This window comes from Oryx dammah, unplaced genomic scaffold, assembly GCF_014754425.2.
Source record: "Oryx dammah isolate SB20612 unplaced genomic scaffold, SCBI_Odam_1.1 HiC_scaffold_23, whole genome shotgun sequence".
NCBI classification, from domain to species: Eukaryota; Metazoa; Chordata; class Mammalia; order Artiodactyla; family Bovidae; genus Oryx; species Oryx dammah.
In genome coordinates, this window is record NW_024070207.1 from 13021822 (window position 1) to 13041376 (window position 19555).

The following is a 19555-nucleotide window of genomic DNA, read 5'->3' on the forward strand; positions in this document are numbered from 1 at the left end:
AATAAAGATTCTATAAGTAACTGTCAAATGAATATAAATTGAGTTTCTCAAGTGCTTCTTTATGCATGATACTGCTATCAGATAAAGAGATGTGTGAAATATAGAAAAGGCACTGAAGAAGTTCGTAATTTAAGGAAGAGAAATGAGATATATCAGCCTACTAATAGTAGTGGGAAGATATTGAAAACAAGTCCTTTTGAAAGGTGTTCATTTTAAAATTTCTTTTTATGTTCTCCAGGTGCCTTGGTGGATCAGGCAGTCTTTGAAGAACTTATCAGAGATCACCTTCCCCAGCTGACTGAACATATGACTGATATGACATTCTTTTCCTCAGTTTCTCTCTCATGGTTCCTCACACTTTTTATTAGTGTGCTACCTATTGAAAGTGCAGTGAATGTGGTAGACTGTTTCTTCTATGATGGAATAAAGGCCATTTTACAACTGGGATTGGCAATACTTGACTATAACTTAGACAAACTGCTGGCATGTAAAGATGATGCTGAAGCCGTGACAGCTTTAAATAGGTAATGTGAGAACCATAACATATAAATCTGGAGAGCCCCTTAGAGATTATGTTGCTCAAGCCTTTATTTTATAGGTGAAGAAACTGATCCCTAGAAACATTAAATAATTGGCCCAAAGTCAAAGCTAGCTAGTTGAATGAAAAAGCTAGTCCTAAAGTCCACTCCTGTTTCCAAATAGAATATAACAAAAATCAGTTTGAAGGAAACTGCTAGGTTATATACACATTTACACTAATATTGTTGATTCAATATGCTGAAACTTTCATAGTCCCTGTTTGAGCTATAACGTCTGTAAAAGTAATTTGAGGGGGGAAAGTTGGTTATTAATATTAAAATACAGTGGGGGATATTGTTCTGGTTTTTTAGGTATTTTCAATTGCATAGGCTGAGCTTTATTTTCCTGGTGCCTTTTCTGTGAATTCTATTTTGTATTAAAGCACATATATGGATATGTGTGTGTATGTATACACTATATGTATGTTAAATGAATGAATATATTAATATTTGGGTAACTGTTGAAATGATGCATCAGATCCCATTTATGTACAGAATAAAGTATAAACACCTCACTCTGGCATTTAGAACTCTCAATGTTAAGGCTTCAATGTATCTTTCTTAAATTATTTCTCCTTACATGCTTCTACATGCCCTAAATTCCATCCTAGTAAGTCTACCTCTGAAGTCTTCATCACCATCCCATCTCTCACTCCCATGTCCTCCTAATTCCCAACCATCTTTAAATTCTACTTCATCAAACTATCCCTTGTCCTCTCAGTTGAAATTAACCTTTGACTAACTAGGAAGAAATTAGTTGTCATTTTCCTGCATTTCTCTGTATACTTCTACTAATTCTGTATTATTGTCACTTTTGGATAGGTTCTTCAACAATGTCACTAATAAGGATAGCCCACTGCCTTCAAGTGTGCAGCAGGGTTCAAATGTAAGTGATGAAAAAAGCAGTCATATTAGAGTGGATATTACAGATTTGATTAGAGAATCTAATGAGGTAAGTTTTTCTTATTCCATAAATATAATTAAATAGCATATTTAAAATGATAGATACTATAGTTATATCTCTAGAGTAGTATATTGAGAGTAAGATAATAATACAAGCAAAGTAGTAATTTAAAATCTGACTTCACTTTATTTTTTTTTTTTTTTTTAATTTATTTATTTATTTTTAATTTTTACTTTACAATTCTGTATTGGTTTTGGCATAGATTGACATGATGACTTCACTTTAAAAATGAGTTCTGTGAACTGTTCCTCAGTTATGTAGCTTCCTCTGCTTCAGTTTGCTTTTCATTAAATGAAATTACTCATGATTTCACAAATAATGACCACTTTTAAATATTCATCACTATGTTTAAAGGTGAAAAATATTCTCTTCTTAGAGCCTAAGAATTTTACCAATGTTCTTGTACTTAGTCTAGGCCCATAGTAGATGGAATGCTCTCCTGTGAATATATAGAAAAACTGAAATGTGGGAGGTGAAAATTTGCATAATCACTGAACAAGTTGGGAAAATAACTAGAAATAGAACCAAAGCCTATGAGAATTGAATCTGATGAAATTCAACTGTAAGAGAAGTGGGTATTTATTATGAATGAGTATCCACTGAAATCATATTTCTTACAGAAATATGGTAATATTTGCTATGAAAATATACACAGCATGCGCTGTCGAAACAGGTTGTATGTGATACAGACCCTAGAGGAAACGACAAAGCAGAATGTGGTAAGTATCCACCAAATGGGGGAAACCAATTGGAATAACATTTTTTTTTCCTCAACTTCTTTTAAAAAATTATCATTTCATGTGAAGAAAATAGAATAACTATACATTTGAGCTAGAGTCTTGTCACAGCTTAGCTTACTGTAAATTTTTTGAGAGGAAATAAGTGATTTTCTTCTGGTTGAAACACATTGGTTTCTCCAACATGTTTTGTATTATTTGACCTTTAATATTGAATGCTATGATGTTGGCATTTAAGCATAACATATTTGTGATGTACTTTATCAAGAAGAACAGCTGACCTACACAATAGTCTAGGTTGCTAAAATATATTATTATCCTTGGATACTCAAGATAAAGTATAAAAGGTATAAAACAATGTGTTTTAAGTACTCTTTTTAAATATTTGGATGACTACATTAGAAGCTGTTAATATTGATTGCTTCTAGTGAGTGGGATTAATAGATTGCTGGTTGAAAGAGGGAGCGTTTTACTTTGTTGAAAGAATTCTTCTGGAGTAGGACATAGCAACCCACTCCAGTATTCTTGCCTGGAAAATTCCATGGACAGAGGAGTCTGGCGGGTTACAGACCATGGGGTCACAGAGAGTTGGACATGGCTTAGCAACTGAATACACACACACATGAATGAGAGGAGCCTGGTGGGCTACAGTCCATGAGATTGCAAGGAGTCAGTCATGCCTTAGCAACTGAACATGCACACATGCACATGAATCTTCTGTACTGTTCGAGCTTTTATCATGAGAATATATTGTTTTTGTAAACCTACTTGCTTAAAGGTCAAGTCATCAGATATACAAATCTGGGAAAATTAACATTTCTGAATACATACTCATTATGAACAATTTAAACGTATAGAAATGTGAAAAAGTAGAACTTACCTACTCTAGGAGTAATCAACATTTAAAATGATTTGGCATGTATCCTTCCAGATCTTTTTTCTAAATATCTATAGACATGCATGTCTGTGTGTAAGGAAGGGGTGAGAGGGACAATATAGCTTTCTAAATGAGATCATACCATTTAGTTGCATGTTCTGTAACTTACTTTTTTCACTCACAAATATATCATAGTCATTGCATATCATTGTATAACTCACTTTTCTTAATGTGCTGAATAGTATACCACAGTATGGATATGCTATACTTGACTTAACTATTCCTTGTTGATATGCATGTAGTATGTATACCCTCCTTTCATTTTATTTTATTTTTTGCTCTTACAAGTAATACCTTATTTAAATCACATGGATTTGAACTGTGCAGATTCACCTACATGTGGATTTTTTTCAATGAACATGTACTTTAGTACTACAGGATCCATGGTTGGTTGAATCTGCAGATGTGGAATCATGGATATGAAGGGCCAACTATAAAGTTATATGCAGATTTTTTAAAATTTATTCGTTCTTGACTCTGCCAGGTCTTTGTTGCTGTGTGTGAGCTTTTTCTAGTTGTGGTGTGTGGGCTTTTCATTGCAGTGGCTTCTCTTGTGGAGCATGGGCTCTAGGGCTTTCAGGTTTTAGTAGTTGTGGCACATGGGCTAAGAAGTTGCAGTTACTGGGCTCTACAGCACAGGCTAAGTAGTTGTGGCACATGGGCCTAGTTGTTCTGAGCATGTGGGATCTCCCTGGATCAGGGATCAAACCTGTGTCTCCCGCATTGGCAGGTGTATTCCTTACCACTGAGCCACCTGGGAAGCTCTATGTGCAGATTTTTGACTGTGTGGAAGGGCAGCATCCTTAACCCCCATGTTGTTCAAGGGTCAACTGTATTTCTAATCTTACACATTTGTAAATATATTTCTATAAGGTGGATTCTTGGAACTGGCAGCTGGGTCAAAGGGTGTGCCCATTTAAAAATTGACAAGTCCTGCTAAGTTGTCTTCTAAAGGATTTGTATCAAATTATAATCCCACTGATAGTATGTAAAAATGCCCTTTTCCCCACATTCCCACTAGTGTTACTTACTAAAAATGTTAGTGGTGTTAATTCTTTGTCAGTTATGTTTGTGGCTAATATTTCCCCCCAATCTTGTTTCTTTAATTTTTTATGATGTATTTCAGGGTGTGTAAGTTTCAACATTTTATGTAGTCAAATCTTTTTCTTCTTACATATTGTGTGGGTTTCATGTCAAACTTAGCAAGGCCTTCCCCATATAAAATTATATAATTTATAAACACAGTTTCTCCTACTAGCTTTTAATACTGGTATTGCTTTTTTTTTAAACATTTAGATCTTTAATACACCTAAAATATATATTTTGTTAATAGTGTGATATAGGATTCTAATAGTATTTTTATCCAGCTAAAACAATCAATTTTTTGAATACCATTTATTAAATAGTCCATCCTTTCTATACTCTGCCTTTTTCATATGCTAAATACTTATATACTTATATACATACATGGATTTATTTCTGGAGTTTCTTTTTTTCCCTATAACACCACACTGCTAATTATTGTGGCTTTATAATCCATTTTGAAATCTAGTAGTGTGCTTAGTCACTCAGTCATGTTTGACTCTTTTTGGCCCCCCAGGCTCCTCTGCCCATGGAATTTTCCAGGCAAGAATACTGGAGTGGGTTGCCATTTCCTACTCCAGGGGATCTTCTGGACCCAGGGATAGAACTCGTGTCTCTTGCATCTCCTGCATTGGCAGGCAGATTTTTCACCAGTGAGCCATCAGGGAAGTCCTTTTTAAAATCCATTTGAATTATGTCTTTTTAAATGTCCTTTAGTATAAAATTTTATTGTTTTCATCATATAGATCTTACACATATATTGTTGGGTTTGTCTCCTGTGTAGTTTATGGTTTTGTTACTAATATGAATGAGATCTTTTTTCCTTTATATTTTCTAATTCATTTATTATCTTATATATAAAACCTATTGATTGGTACATGTTGCTTTTTTAATGACTGTGTTACTGACTCTCACTAATTCTGATTTTTTTCAGTTGAGTTTATGAATAGACAGGCATATCTTTTCTAGGCTTAAGAGTTTTGACCCTTCCTAATATGTATACCTCTTTTAGATTTTTATTTGTATTATTGTAGTGGGTAGAATCTTCAGAGAAGTATTAAATAATAACAGTAGAAGCGAGCTTCCTTGTCTCATTCTGGAATTTAATAGAAGCGCTTCTACTATTTTATTAAGTATGATGTTTGCTGTTAATTTTTGAAGGACTCTTTTTAATCAAATTTAGTAGTTTCATTTAATTTCTAGGTTAAGAGATTTGGGACATTTTAAAAATTCAATATTGAGTGTTAACTTTGATCAAATAATTTTTCTGTATTGTGAGATTATATATTTTTCTACGTTAATAATATAGTAAAGTACATTAAAGAATTCCTAGACTGAACTTCTGTTTAATTCTTGAGATGAATCCTATTTGTTCGTGTTGTGTTATTCTTTTAATATTCTGCTTTGATAGTTTTCCTGAATAGTTTAGCTAGGTTCTTTACATATGTTAAAACGACACTGACTTATAGTGTGTGTGTGCTAACTTTATTTTTTCATATTAGAATTGTACTCTTGTCATAGAATGGAGTTTTGAACAAATCATATTTTTCTATGTGCTGGGATAGTTTAAACCACATAGAAATTACTCAGTACCTGAAAGTTTGAGATGAACCTGTAAAACCATCTGGATCTGCTGCCTTTGGTGGGCACTTGATTACTTTTTCAGTTCTGTCTATTCAGAACTTGTTCTTCCTGAGTTAATTTTAGTCACTTATACTTTTATAGAGATTACCCATTTCATCTAGACTTTCAGATATGTTGTTTTACAGCTTGTGGAATTCATTGAACAGATAATTAATGTTACTTTCCTTATGCTAGACACAATAATTTATATGTCTATATTTATAGTATTCTTTTACTTCTCAATGATATTTATTCATGCTTTCTTTTATCAAACCTGCCAGATATTTATTTTACTTTTTTGGCTTAACAAACTCTTTGTTTTATTTATGAAGTATACTTTTTTTTTTTTAGTTACTCCTGTTTCATTAATTCTAGCCTTTATCTTTACCCTTGCTTTAAAATGTCTTAAATACCAAAATCATTGTACCATAAGTGCTTATTCTTCCTGAAGTAGAATGATATTGCATATTTTCTGAGATTATTCATTCTTGGGTTACGTTTTTTTTGGCACAGAGAGGGAATGTACATCTCCCATTGCCTTTGAAGTCTTTAATGACAACCCCACAGGGTGACTTGACAAATTGCCTTTGTAGTAAGACAGGAATATATGGAAAAAGACATGGAATACTGTGGCTTATATTTCAGTTAGTTCAGTTCAGTTGTGTTCGACTCTTTGCGACCTCATGAACTGCAGCATGCCATGCCTCCCTGTCCATCACCAACTCCTGGAGTTTACTCAAACTCATGTCCATTGAGTCAGTGATGCCATCTAACCAGCTCATCCTCTGTTGTCCCCTTCTTCTCTTGCCTTCAGTCTTTCCCAACATCAGGGTCTTTTCAAACGAGTCAGCTCTTCGCATCAGGTGGCCAAAATATTGGAGTTTCAGCTTCAACATCAGTCCTTCCAATGAACACTCAGGACTGATTCCCTTTAGGATGGACTGATTGGATCTCCTTGCAGTCCAAGGGACTCTCAAGAGTCTTCTCCAACACCACAGTTCAAAAGCATCAATTCTTCGGTGCTCAGCTTTCTTTATAGTCCAACTCTCACATCCATACATGACTACTGGTAAAAACATAGCTTTGACTAGATGGACCTTTGTTGGCAAAGTAATGTCTTTACTTTTTAATATGCTGTCTAGGTTGGTCATAACTTTCCTTCCAAGGAGTAAGCCTCTTTTAATTTCATGGCTGCAGTTACCATCTGCCGGGATTTTGGAGCCCAGAAAAATAAAGTCAGCTACTGTTTCCCCATCTATTTGCCATGAAGTGGTGGGACCAGATGCCATGATCTTAGTTTTCTGAATGTTGAGCTTTAGGCCAACTTTTTCACTCTCCTCTTTCACTTTCATCAAGAGGCTCTTTAGTTCCTCTTCACTTTCTGTCATCAGGGTGGTGTCATCTGCATGTCTGAGGTTACTCATATTTCTCCTGGCAGTCTTGATTCCAGCTTGTGCTTCCTCTAGCCCAGCGTTTCTCATGGTGTACTCTGCATATAAGTTAAATAAGCAGGGTGACAATAGACAGCCTTGACGTACCCCTTTTCCTATTTGGAACCAGTCTGTTGTTCCATGTCCAGTTCTAACTGTTGCTTCCTGACCTGCATACAGGTTTCTCAAGAGGCAGGTCAGGTGGTCTGGTATTCCCATCTCTTGAAGAATTTTCCACATTTTATTGTGATTCACACAGTCAAAGGCTTTGACATAGTCAATAAAGCAGAAATAGATGTTTTTCTGGAATTCTCTTACTTTTTCAATGATCCAAGGGATTATATTTACACTTATTAACTGGCTGTCCTCTGGTGGCTATCTCTGTGTATGAAGAGACAAAGGTCAAATTACATATCAGAGTAGAATTGAACTATACTCTATGCACAGCTTTTTTAAAGGACAAAATAGGTACATTTACCTTTTGTTATTCCTTAAAGTTTAAAATGACATGCTTCCCTGATGGCTCAGATGGTAAAGCGTCTGCCTGCAATGCGGGAGACCTGGGTTCGATTCCTGGGTCGGGAAGATCCCCTGGATAAGGAAATGGCAATCCACTCCAGCACTCTTGCCTGGAAAATCCCATGGACGGAGGAGCCTGATAGGCTACAGTCTATGGGGTCGCAAAGAGTCGGACATGACTGAGCGACTTCACTTTCACTTTTACTTTCAAAGTTTTAAAAAGTATTTAAAAGTATTCTGGTAGAGGGAGTTTTCTAAATGGGTTCAAAGAGAATTTCTATACCAAAGTGTTAAATTCTAAATTGCTTTTAATGTTTTTAAAGTTGCGTGTTGTATCACAAGACGTGAAGTTGAGCCTTCATGAACTGGATGAACTTTATGTCATCTTTAAGGTACTCTTTTCCTTCTTTAAATGAAAAATAATACTTAGCAGAATTTTACCACAACCACCCAACTATTTTATCTTTAATTATTTTAGTATACAGGTTTAAAAAATGTTATGAAGTTACTTTTCTGATTTAATGACTTTTGTCTTTTTTTCCATTTTTTAAATAGAAAGAGTTATTTTTTTCTTATTATTGGTGTTTGAGTTCTCCAGTATTGAAGCACCATGATCCCAGTCTGCCATATTTGGAGCAGTATCAGATTGACTGCCAGCAGTTCAGAGTGTTGTATCACTTGTTGAGTCCCTGGGCTCATTCTGCAAATAGAGATTCACTAGCTTTATGGACATTCAGATTGTTGGATGAAAACTCCGACTGCCTTATCAACTTCAAAGAATTCTCCTCTGCAATTGGTAGGATGATGTCCAATAACTTTTCTTTTTAAAGCAGAAAAATAAAGGTACCCATAGAAATACTTAGTACTGCCTATCATTGCCAATTTAGTCAGATTTTATCAGCCTGATTTATACTATCTCCAGCTTTAGCAATAACTGGACCATTTTCTTTGTTTGTTACTAAATCTAAATATTTCATCTCATCTTGCCCCAACCCTCCCAGAAAAAACAAGCTGTTAGATGTGGTTGTTTTAATGGTTAACATGAAGGAAGATAATGTCCTGATTTCCCCACTTTCAGGCATATAGATTCTTCAGGAGGATGTTCTACCTCAGCAAAAATGCAACCGCATAGCCTAGAAAAGTGGTAAAGAAATAGTCAACAAACATTTTGTGCCTGTAAATAGTCCACCAGTTATATCGTTCCTTTGCTTTTCCAGATACCCTAACGTGCTTTCTTATCAGGGATTGCCCCTTGAAGAGGAGTTCTCTCCTCTGATGAAGCGTTCAAAGGAAAAAGTAAATTTTAGATTGGGGTTGGGGAGAGAGTTCAGTAGGAGAGCATTTTACTTATCCCTTTATTTTGCTTATATACTTCAAGGAGAGAATCTGGCCTACTGGGTTTTGGTTAACTGATAGTTTCAGTAACAGAAGGTTTCTGAATCCTGGCTCACATCTGTGTCTTAATTAATCTGTGTTGCTGTAATTGATTGAATGTTCTTTGGCTGTGATTATTTGCAATTTTAATTTTATTGAACAGATATAATGTACAATGGAAGTTTTACTGAGAAGCTTAAGCTGCTTTTTAAGCTGCATATTTCTCCAGGTAAGAGTTTAATATTATACTTTTTAACAAGTATAATTACAGATATCATTCCATTTTAACGAATAATATAATTTTCCATATGGTATAAAGTCGTTGCTTAAATGTGGCCTGTGGATCATGTTAGCAATATTTTTGTTAATATATAGTTACACTGAAATCTGTAGAGGAGATTCTGTGCAACAGATAGGTTCACAGGTTTCCTTCCTATTAGTGGTCAGTCAATTTAATAAGTAGTTTATGTGTAAGAACTGTCTATCATTTGAATATTGGCATAATGTTGAATTTTTATTGTTGTTGTCATTAGACAGTAGAATTTAGACAAACCACCAAACTTGTGAAATACTACAAATTATTCAGAAAAGTGAGACTGGACGGCAAGGGATATTAAACATTTGGAGGAGGAAACAAAAACTACCATTTATTGAGCACTTGTTCTGTTCAGGCATTTATATGCATTCCTTTATTTAATTCTCATGATATCTTTGAAAAGGTGGTATTATCTGTCCAATTTTGACGATATGGAAACTAAGAGAAAGATTAAATTTGCTGAAGACAGCATATCTAATAAATTGCTTAGCTGAAATTCAGACTAAGGTTTGACTCCAAAACGCAGACTTCTTTCTATTCTACCATACTGCCTTACTGTTACCATATCGGTTCTACTTAAGTGTTTCCCTCTGAGCTCAAGAGGCTGCATTTGCCAGCCTGATCCATAATTGGGAATCTAGTCTTAAACTTTAAAGGAACATTGCAAAAGTACCTTTTAGCTTTAATAGGGTGATTCACCAAAAAAAAAAAAAAAAAGCACCTCATAATTTCATAATTTGTCTAAAACTACACCTGAGGTCTCTTTTAAAGTCTTCCCAGGATAGCTGGGAACCATTCTTTACCACACCAAAAATCTAAAACTCATGTTTAACCTTCAGAAACTCAAATCACAAACACAGTGTTAAAAACCAAAGACAAATCAAATAATAATTTAACCATGAAGGACTTTACATTGTCAAGTCAAATTGTCATTAGATTGTCTAATATTGTAATGAAATGAATATGATTTTCCATAGAAGGATCAAAAATAGAAAAAACACTGAGTTTCATGTTTTCCTTCTTATTAATGATGTTTTTAAATGACTGTGATCACGTTTTCAGAGATTCCCAAGTGTCATATTTTAAAATTTCAATTTGTAATGGCTCTTGGAAAACTGTTAAAAAGCAAGTAATTTGGAGAAATAAGAGAATTCAAAGTGATCAAATACTTCTTGTTAAAATATTTGCTATACAGTAGAGTAGTACTACTTCCATACTTCTTCACATATGTCTTTCTTTTACAGGGACCCTTTGTTTAATTCTCTGTCCCCAGATTTAATTGATCCATTATAGGACCTGTTTCTGTCTCTCATTGTTACAAATATGATCTGGGTTATCTATTTTCAGCTTATACTGAAGTGCAGTATAAAGACCCTTCAAAGGGAGATGAACTTTCCAAGGAAGAATTGCTGTACTTCAGTCAACTCCATGGTAAATATGTTTTGAATATATATATCTGTTTTGTTGATTAATCACCTAGAGATCTTTCTGGTTTAAATGTTCTTTACCCAGCTACTACTAGTAAAATTTGAGTTAATTATACCTTACACTTCTTTTGTGCTGCCATAGCACTTAGCATAGTCCTAAATGCATGGTAAGTATTCCATAAATATTTGACTGATTAACTAAACTACATTTTGGATTTTGATTTATGGAATTTCTTGTTTACTGGGGAATTTGAAAGAAAATGCATTTTGTTTCTACTTTTGTAGCAGAAATTTCTAAAATGTATCAGACTTTTTTAATGCTTTGTTAAAATGCAATGAAGACAATAGAATCTTTGATGATAGAAGATCATAGCTATTATTCAAACAGTGAATACTTATTATAAATCACTGGTGTAGGTGTAGGAGATAGGGATGAGTCTGTCTCTGAGACAAAATTTGGAAGTATTATGGGCTTATTGTTGTGTCTTTTGCTGCTTTTTCATAAATAGAAGTATCTTAGAGAGAAGTCCTTATGTAACCTTGTGTATGCTTACTGTATGATGGTATTTGAACATTAAGTTTGAAGCAACCTTACAAATCATCTAGTCAAGTCCCTTAATTATATAGAGGGCACTGAGGCCTAGAAGGGAGAAGTGACTCGTGTGAGATTTTTCAATGAGGTTTTACCACAGTTAGGACTAGTAGCTCAGTCTTTTTCTTTTTTTTTGGCTCAGTCTTTTGGCTCTCAATATGTTTTTTTCCTAATAAAAGAAGTAATACTATTCAATTTGAAGAAAATCACAAGGAAAGAAATATCACATACCACCCAGAAATAAATTAATAATTTGTATACTTCTATCTAAGATTTTTTAATGTGGATTTTCCACCCAGTGTTTTTTTTAAAGTTCTTGAATACTTTGTCTTCTCATGATAGGAGGTCAGATTAGCTATAATTGGTTTGTTGAACTGAAGAAAATAATGTGTGCTTATAAGTCTATCAAAATACTATTTTACTTTCAAAAGGTATTTTTTAAATATTTTACAAAATGCAGTTATCCTCTTCTCCTCTAGTTTCCAAGCCTGCAAAGGAGAAGGAAGCAAAGTCAGCAAAAAACAGCCCTGAAAAAGGTATATGATTTAGGAGTACCATTTAGTTTAAGTTATTGTTTTTGTAAATAAGGTTAACTACACAAGGGGGAGGCATGGATTCCTTTTAAAATCTTTGATTTATCCTTAGAGCTTTTTCAGTTCCTTTGTGTAAGTTGAACAATTTATTCTTCTCTGGATACTTCAGTCTCAGAAGTTATAGAAAATGTAACAGTAAATGAGCCATATTTATTTATTATTTTAAAAATACTTATTTTAATTGTATAAGTAATAGATAATTCATATAAAAGAAATTTAAATGGCACGGAAATGCTCATATCCCCACCCAACCCCACCCTGAAGTAGATGTGAAAATATTTTGGCCTATATTCTTTCCAGACCTGCTTCTGCATATAAACAGATATAAATAGACATCTATTTTTTAAAAAGAAACACTTCATAAATACCATTTTATAACTTGTTTTTTTAATTTTATAGTATATCATGGACAACTTTTCATGTCAGTACATGTGGATCTGACATGTACTGAGTATTGGGGTACAGAGTTTGGTTGTATTGTCATTTATTTCAGTAACTAGCTCAATATTGATGAACACTTAGGTTATTTCCAATTAATTATATTGCAAACTATGCTCCAACAAACATTTTTATACTTACCTTTAATGACACTTTGGGGCATATTTCTTTAAGATAGGATAAATTCATAGAGGTATGAGAATGCTGGGTCACAAAGAATATGCACATTTAGTATTTTGATAGAGACTGTCAATGGCACCCTACTCCAGTACTCTGGCCTGGAAAATCCCATGCATGGATGGAGGAGCCTGGTGGGCTGCAGTCCATGGGGTCGCTAAGAGTCAGACACGACTAAGCGACTTCCCTTTCACTTTTCACTTTCATGCATTGGAGAAGGAAATGGCAACCCACTCCAGTGTTCTTGCCTGGAGAATCCCAGGGACGGCAGAGCCTGGCGGGCTGCCGTCTATGGGGTCGCACAGAGTCGGACACAACTGAAGCGACTTAGCAGCCGCAGCAGTAGCAGAGACTGTCAAATTGTTCTACAAAAGTCCATCATTCTTTTTATGTTTTTGAGTAACAGCTAAAAAATAATTTTTGAAGATCTGCTTAGATATGACCACTTCACCAGGTTGTTCAGTATATCCTAGTTTTCCAAGAGATCTAAATAATTATTAATAAAGTCACATTAACATCATTGTGGTTAAACTCTTCAAAGGAACGAATGAATAAGTACTGTTTTGAATTTTTCAAAGAGTCACCATAGACCACTTTGGTATCTGCATATTAAGAACATCATATAGAAGCTATTTTAAACTTAGTGGTATACATGAGAACATCTACATGAAATTTACATCATCAAATCAGGGTGTACTGTTTAATCTAAAAGGCATTCTTCTTCCCCTCACCTTACATCTTCTCTAGTCCCCAACCTTTTCAAAGTAAAAATTTTAGTTTAATGGAAATGGAGAATATTTTGAGAACCAGTAAGTGAAAGAAAAGGTATAGTCAGATCAATTTCTGGAGAAAAAAGTGGAATCTTATATCCAATGAAATATCTTTCAATAATAATTGTTCTTTTGAGGATTTGGGAAAATATAGTGGGCTGTTCATTATGAAATGATTTTATTCTCCTCATTTAGAAAAAGAAAAAGTCAATATTCAAGCATATCTAAGTCAATGGCAAGATGAGCTTCTAAAAAAAGAAGAAAACATTAAAGATTTACCAAGAATGAATCAGGTATTCAGTTCATAAATTCTGGTTTTCTTATGTGTTTTATTAAAATGAATGTGGGTGTTTCCAAATCTAAAATAGCTAACATGCTATTACAAAAATAATCTCTGCATCATCTCTGTAAGTTTCAGATGAGTATAGAAGAGTGGGAGTAAATTTTTAAATGATTTTCTACTTTAAACACTTAAATGCATCTAGAGTTTCAGTACAGTCCTCTGCTGTGACATTTGTACCTATAGAAAAGATGTGTGTATAACATATATTTCAGTGTTTTCTACTTCTAGCTTTATTAGAAATGTTCATTTATTCAGTATATATTTTTTAGTGACTACTAGATGACATGCCCAATACTAGGTAGTAGGAATAAAAAATAACTAAAATAGGTTATACCCTGGTTCCTAATCATCTTGAATCTGCTCAGTACTAACGACTACTGTTAACACAACTTTTTTTTTTGGCCATGCCATGTAGCATGTGGGATCTTAGTCAGGGATCAAACCACACTCTCTGCTGTTGAAGCACAGAGTCTTAAGCTGTGGACCATCAGGGAATTCCCTATTGACACAATTATAAATCCATCTCTTTCTTGCACACTATTCAGTCATTGTATGTTCTTATATTTTTTAAATAAATTCTTTTGGTACAGATACTGAGGATTCTCAGAACTTAACCAAAATGAGAAATATGAAATAACTTCATTTTTCTCAGTGGAGTAGGTAATTTGATAGTTAAATAAGTACTTCTTAAAATTAATATATTAATACTAAAATTTTAATAAACAGTGTTACAGACTAAGAAAGAAAAGTAAAGCTTAAAGTTTGGTATAAGTTTTTATAAAGTGTATCTTTTAGGGGGACTTCCCTGACAGTCCTGGGGCTTCCCTGATAGCTCAGTTGGTAAAGAATCCGCCTGCAATGCAGGAGACCCCAGTTCAATTCCTAGGTCGGGAAGATCTGCTGGAGAAGGGATAGGCTACCCCACTCCAGTATTCTTGGATTTCCCTTGTGGCTTAACTGGGAAAGACTCTGCCTGCAATGCGAGAGACCTGGGTTCAATCCTGGGTTGGGAAGATGGAGAAGAGAAAGGCTACCCACTCCAGTATTCTGGCCTGAAGAATTCTATGAACTGTCTAGTCCATGGGGTCGCAAAGAGTCAGACATGACTGAGCTACTTTCACTTCCCCTTTCCCTGGTAGTCCAGTAGTTAAGAATCCATGCTTCCACTGCAGGGGGCATAGGTTGGATCCCTTGTTGGGGAACTAAGATCCTGCATGCCTTACAGTGCAGCCCCCACCCAAAGTATATCTTTTTTATTTGCTTTTTATTTACAGATAAACTTTTCTAGAAGGATGATTGACTTATAGGACTTCTGTGTTTGAAAAAAATTTTTGATATTGGCAAGGATCTTCTAGGAATGTCTATGGATTGTCTAGGGACAGTTAGCAAACAATCCAGTTTATTTCTTTACTAGGGCCCCTCCTTAGTCTTTAAAAAGACACATGCCCACATGACCTCCTTGTATTACTGGATTGATTCCAAAACATTCTTCCTTAAATTTGAGTCAACCTAGTCTGTTCATTAAGATTGATTAATGAATGAATGATTTGTATGTAGGCAAATATGGGACTTTGCCTAATTAAAAGTATCACCTAACTTTGAAGGAATGCTGGCAGATACTGTCCAGGAATTATTGTATATATAAAATATGTACATATATGTTGTTTGGGGGGCTTCCCTGGTGGCTCAGATGGTAAAGAATCTGCTCGCAGTGCAGGAGACACAAGTTCAATCCCAAGGTCAGGAAGATCCGCTGGAGAAGGGAATGGCAACCCACTCCAGTATTCTTCCCTGGAAAATCACACGGACTGGTGGGCTATAGTCCATGAGGTCACTAAGAGTCAGACATGACTGAGTGACTAACGCTACACACTATATACATACATACATACATACATACATACATATATATCTATATATATATATAATTTACTGTTATTAGGCAACAGATGAGAAAACTTAAGTGGAATTTTCTTTCATAATTCATACCCATTTTTCTAGAACCAAAATTTACTTGGGGATTGATCATCAGTTCTTAGAACTTCTATAGTGAAGGTTATGTGGTGCAGATTCTCAATAGAAGACTATTCACTTCTAAGTTCTCGTTATATATTTGCTAAGTCTAATATCAAATGTGATATTTCTAACTTGTGTCTTCTAGTCACAATTTATTCAGTTTTCAAAGACACTATATAACTTATTTCATGGGGACCCTGAAGAAGAGTCATTATATCAAGCCATTGCTGTTGTAACCAGCCTTTTGCTCAGGATGGAAGAGGTTGGAAGGAAACTCCATAGCCCTACATCTGCAATGAAAGGACTGTCTGGTGCAGTCTGTGTTTCTGGAGTACCCAGTGAGGGGCAGGCAGAGAAACCCTTGGAGAGAAAACCCTCCTCGCCCAGGGAAGAACCTCAGTGGTCATTTGCGTTTGAACAGATTCTTGCCTCTTTGTTGAATGAACCAGCATTGGTGAAGTTTTTTGAGAAATCCATAGATCTAAAAGCCAAACTAGAAAATGCGAAAACCTCTCAGTTAAGTTCTAGAACCAAGAAGTAAAGCTCTTAACAGGCATTTTACCAAGATTTCTTACAACCGTCAACTTGATTCCTGGAAATAGGGATCAGGGATTTATCTTGTTACCAATGTATTTTAAGGTTAAAAATAAGATATTGTAAGCACAATGATTTATTCCTTTGGGGTAATATCTAATTTTGATATTCTATAATTCGAATATACTTTTTATATTTCACAAGACATGCAGTATCGGGGGGGGAGTATGCTAAATGTCACCACCAGAGGGCACCACCATATCACTTTTAGTAAGGAAATAACTAGTTTGTGTTGCTATTTACATATGAATGAGTGATGATTTTTGAAAATGTGGTGTTATGTTTGAGTATTAGTGATGCTGACATGCCATAACGATAAATCTTACTTTCCAAATTGCCTCAGTCCTATTACAATGCTTTAGAAAATCAGACTCTTAGATCTGTAGCCTTAATTATCTATAAGATTACCATATGGGAACCTCATTTTCAAGTTATCTAACTGAAATAATATTAAGTTCTTAAAGTTAATCTCATTCAGCCTTCTAGTATTACGTGGTTTATTTTTTTTAAGTAAATTCTACCTTCTCCCTAACCTGAGCAGTTCAGAAGCTACTGACACACTTCCAGCTCTGTTACTGACAAAAATAAAAAACTCAAATACTGGGCTGATATGAGGAAAAACTATATTGGATTTGGATTTGAGCTGGTTAAAATGAGCCAATTCAGAAGGGTAAATAAATATACAGTTAACTGTGTACAGGTCTCTCATTGGACTGAGAAGTTACTTGAAATTCCAAGCATTGCTCTTTGTGGTATTTTTCTCAGAGTAGTTTGGTTCCAATTTTAGATTTTGGATTTTCACCAGTCATATTTTAAGTTATAGTAGATAGCTTGAATTATTGTATTAGTCTGACGAGTTCATAAAGTATACAAGCATACCTTGTTTTATTGCACTTGGCTTGGCTGTGCTCCACAGATACTACAGTTTTTTGTCTTTTTTTTTTTTTTTTCGGCCACCACATGATTTGTGACTAGTGGGCTTGTGGGATCCAGGCTTACAGGATGGTAGTTCCCCACAGGGATTGAACCCGGGCCCTTGGCAGTAAAAGTGCAGAGTCCTAACCACTGGATCACCAGAAAGTTCCCACAGATACTATCTTGAAAATGAAGGCTTGTGGCAACACTGCATTGAGCAAGTCAGTGCCATTTTTCCAACAGCATTTGCTCAGTGTCTCTGTCACGTTTTGGTGATTCTCACAATATTTGGAACTTTTTCATTATTATTATGTTTGTCATGGTGATCTGTGATCAGTGATCTTTAATGTTACTAATGCAACTCACTGAAGGCTCATATGATGGCTAGCATTTTTTAGTGGTAAAATAGTTTTAATTAAAGTTTGTTCCTTTTTTAGACATAATGCTATTATTGTACACTTAATAGGCTACACTATAGTGTAAACATAACTCTTATATGCCCTGGGAAACCAAAAAATTCATGTGACTCGCTTTATTGCAATATTTGCTTCTATCCCAGGTTTGCTTCTGGAACCAAACCTGCAACATCCAAGGTATGCCTGTACTTGTGCACAAGGATTGTTAAGATAATGTATAGAATTTTGGCATCTATCTAAAAAGCTGTAATTTATCTGATTTAAATGTGTAATTACTATATACTTTATGCTGCTTATATTTCAGTCATTACAGTGAAAGTTCATTTAGAGATAATGGGCTTTGTTAGCACTTTAAAGAGAAAAAAAAAACCATAGCTGTCTGATATTCTGTGCTCTTTCTGATAAAAGCAATTTATAAATCAATTAATTTGGAAAACTGAGAAGTCATCCATTGGAACTTCTTTCTTCACAAAAGACTTTGGTTTTAAGCCTTTTGACTTTGCAGATTTGAAATCATGAGAAGGCAGACATCCTTTAAGAATGACCCAAGAAGTCTCCCTTTGTGGAAAAGAATTGATTGGTATAATCAGCTTTTGGCAAGAATCCACTGTGAACAAGGCTTAACCCAGAGGGTTTCATCACCACAAAATGTGTTATTTTCAGAAGGGTTCAAGAATTTTCAAGTTGACCCCTTGAAAATTTTTGTAAATTGGACTTGGCCAAACACTTACTAGTAATGTCTTTAAAATGATTTTGTCAGCTTTGTCTTTTCAAGGAAATTACCACTTAAAGAGATAATTGCTAAGTAAACATCTGTGCCTTTTCTCAGAAATGATTTATTTGCCTGAAATGTGTCCAAATTTTAGAGTTCAGTTAATAGTTTGTATGTGAACTATCACACATCTGCTTTTAAGCAATGATTGTTATACTATAGTAGCTCTGTAAGACACAAGGCTCTATGCTTATATTCAAATGCACTGTTGCACATTGTTCAATATTTTGTCAGTCGTATTTACAAAAAAGATACTTTCTTAAGAGCATATGTTATTGATATTTGATATGATTTTAAAATCAGAATATTGAAGATTACTTAGTATTGTATTTTAGCCTAGATTAGTTAAAATTGAGTACCTAAAGAGATTTTTGAGTTGCAAAAAGATTATAAATGCAAGTTAAAAAGACAAACATTTATTTTCTGAGTCTGCAGGAGAAATAAACTGAACACATAGTTTTGTAGTCACTATCTTGTTGAACAAATGGGTTTTTCTTACGTAGTTGTGTCACACTGAACCAGTGCATTGTACCTTATACATTAAATTAGGTGTTATAAGGTGGGCTTTACTTGTCTTTATAAAAATAAATGTTATAAATCTATTAAATAAATATGAAAATGGCTTACTTAGAGATCTTACTATTATTTATTATGATGTATAATCACTTGAGGACTTCCCTCCTATATTAGTTAAGGTTCAGTTGCAGAGAACAAAATTCACTCAAATTAGTTTAGGCAGGAAAAGATTTATTACCAGACATTAAGTTACTTATAGAATTATCAAGAGGACTGACTCTAAATTGAGCATTCAAGAACAACTTCCAAAGCTATACCACAGCATCAGGTCACCAAGGGAGTTGCTAATTCTTCTCCGATTAGGAAACTGCCACTTCCCACTCCATGATGAAAAGCCAGCTGTATGGCTCCTGTCCCCAGAACCA

General features: G+C 34.6%; 1 protein-coding gene across 1 annotated transcript in view; it reads left to right on the forward strand.

The window, feature by feature from the left end:
• Positions 1–19216, forward strand: part of TBC1D8B (TBC1 domain family member 8B) — a 76148-nt gene extending 56932 nt beyond the window's left edge. The window contains exons 12-21 of the mRNA XM_040265022.1: positions 239–524; positions 1401–1530; positions 2163–2261; positions 8195–8263; positions 8427–8667; positions 9409–9474; positions 10909–10992; positions 12060–12116; positions 13754–13851; positions 16063–19216. Coding sequence (XP_040120956.1) covers positions 239–524; positions 1401–1530; positions 2163–2261; positions 8195–8263; positions 8427–8667; positions 9409–9474; positions 10909–10992; positions 12060–12116; positions 13754–13851; positions 16063–16458 — 1526 coding nt within the window. The 3' untranslated portion in view covers positions 16459–19216. The remainder of the gene's footprint in view (positions 1–238; positions 525–1400; positions 1531–2162; positions 2262–8194; positions 8264–8426; positions 8668–9408; positions 9475–10908; positions 10993–12059; positions 12117–13753; positions 13852–16062) is intronic.
• The last annotated feature ends 339 nt before the right edge of the window (positions 19217–19555 follow it).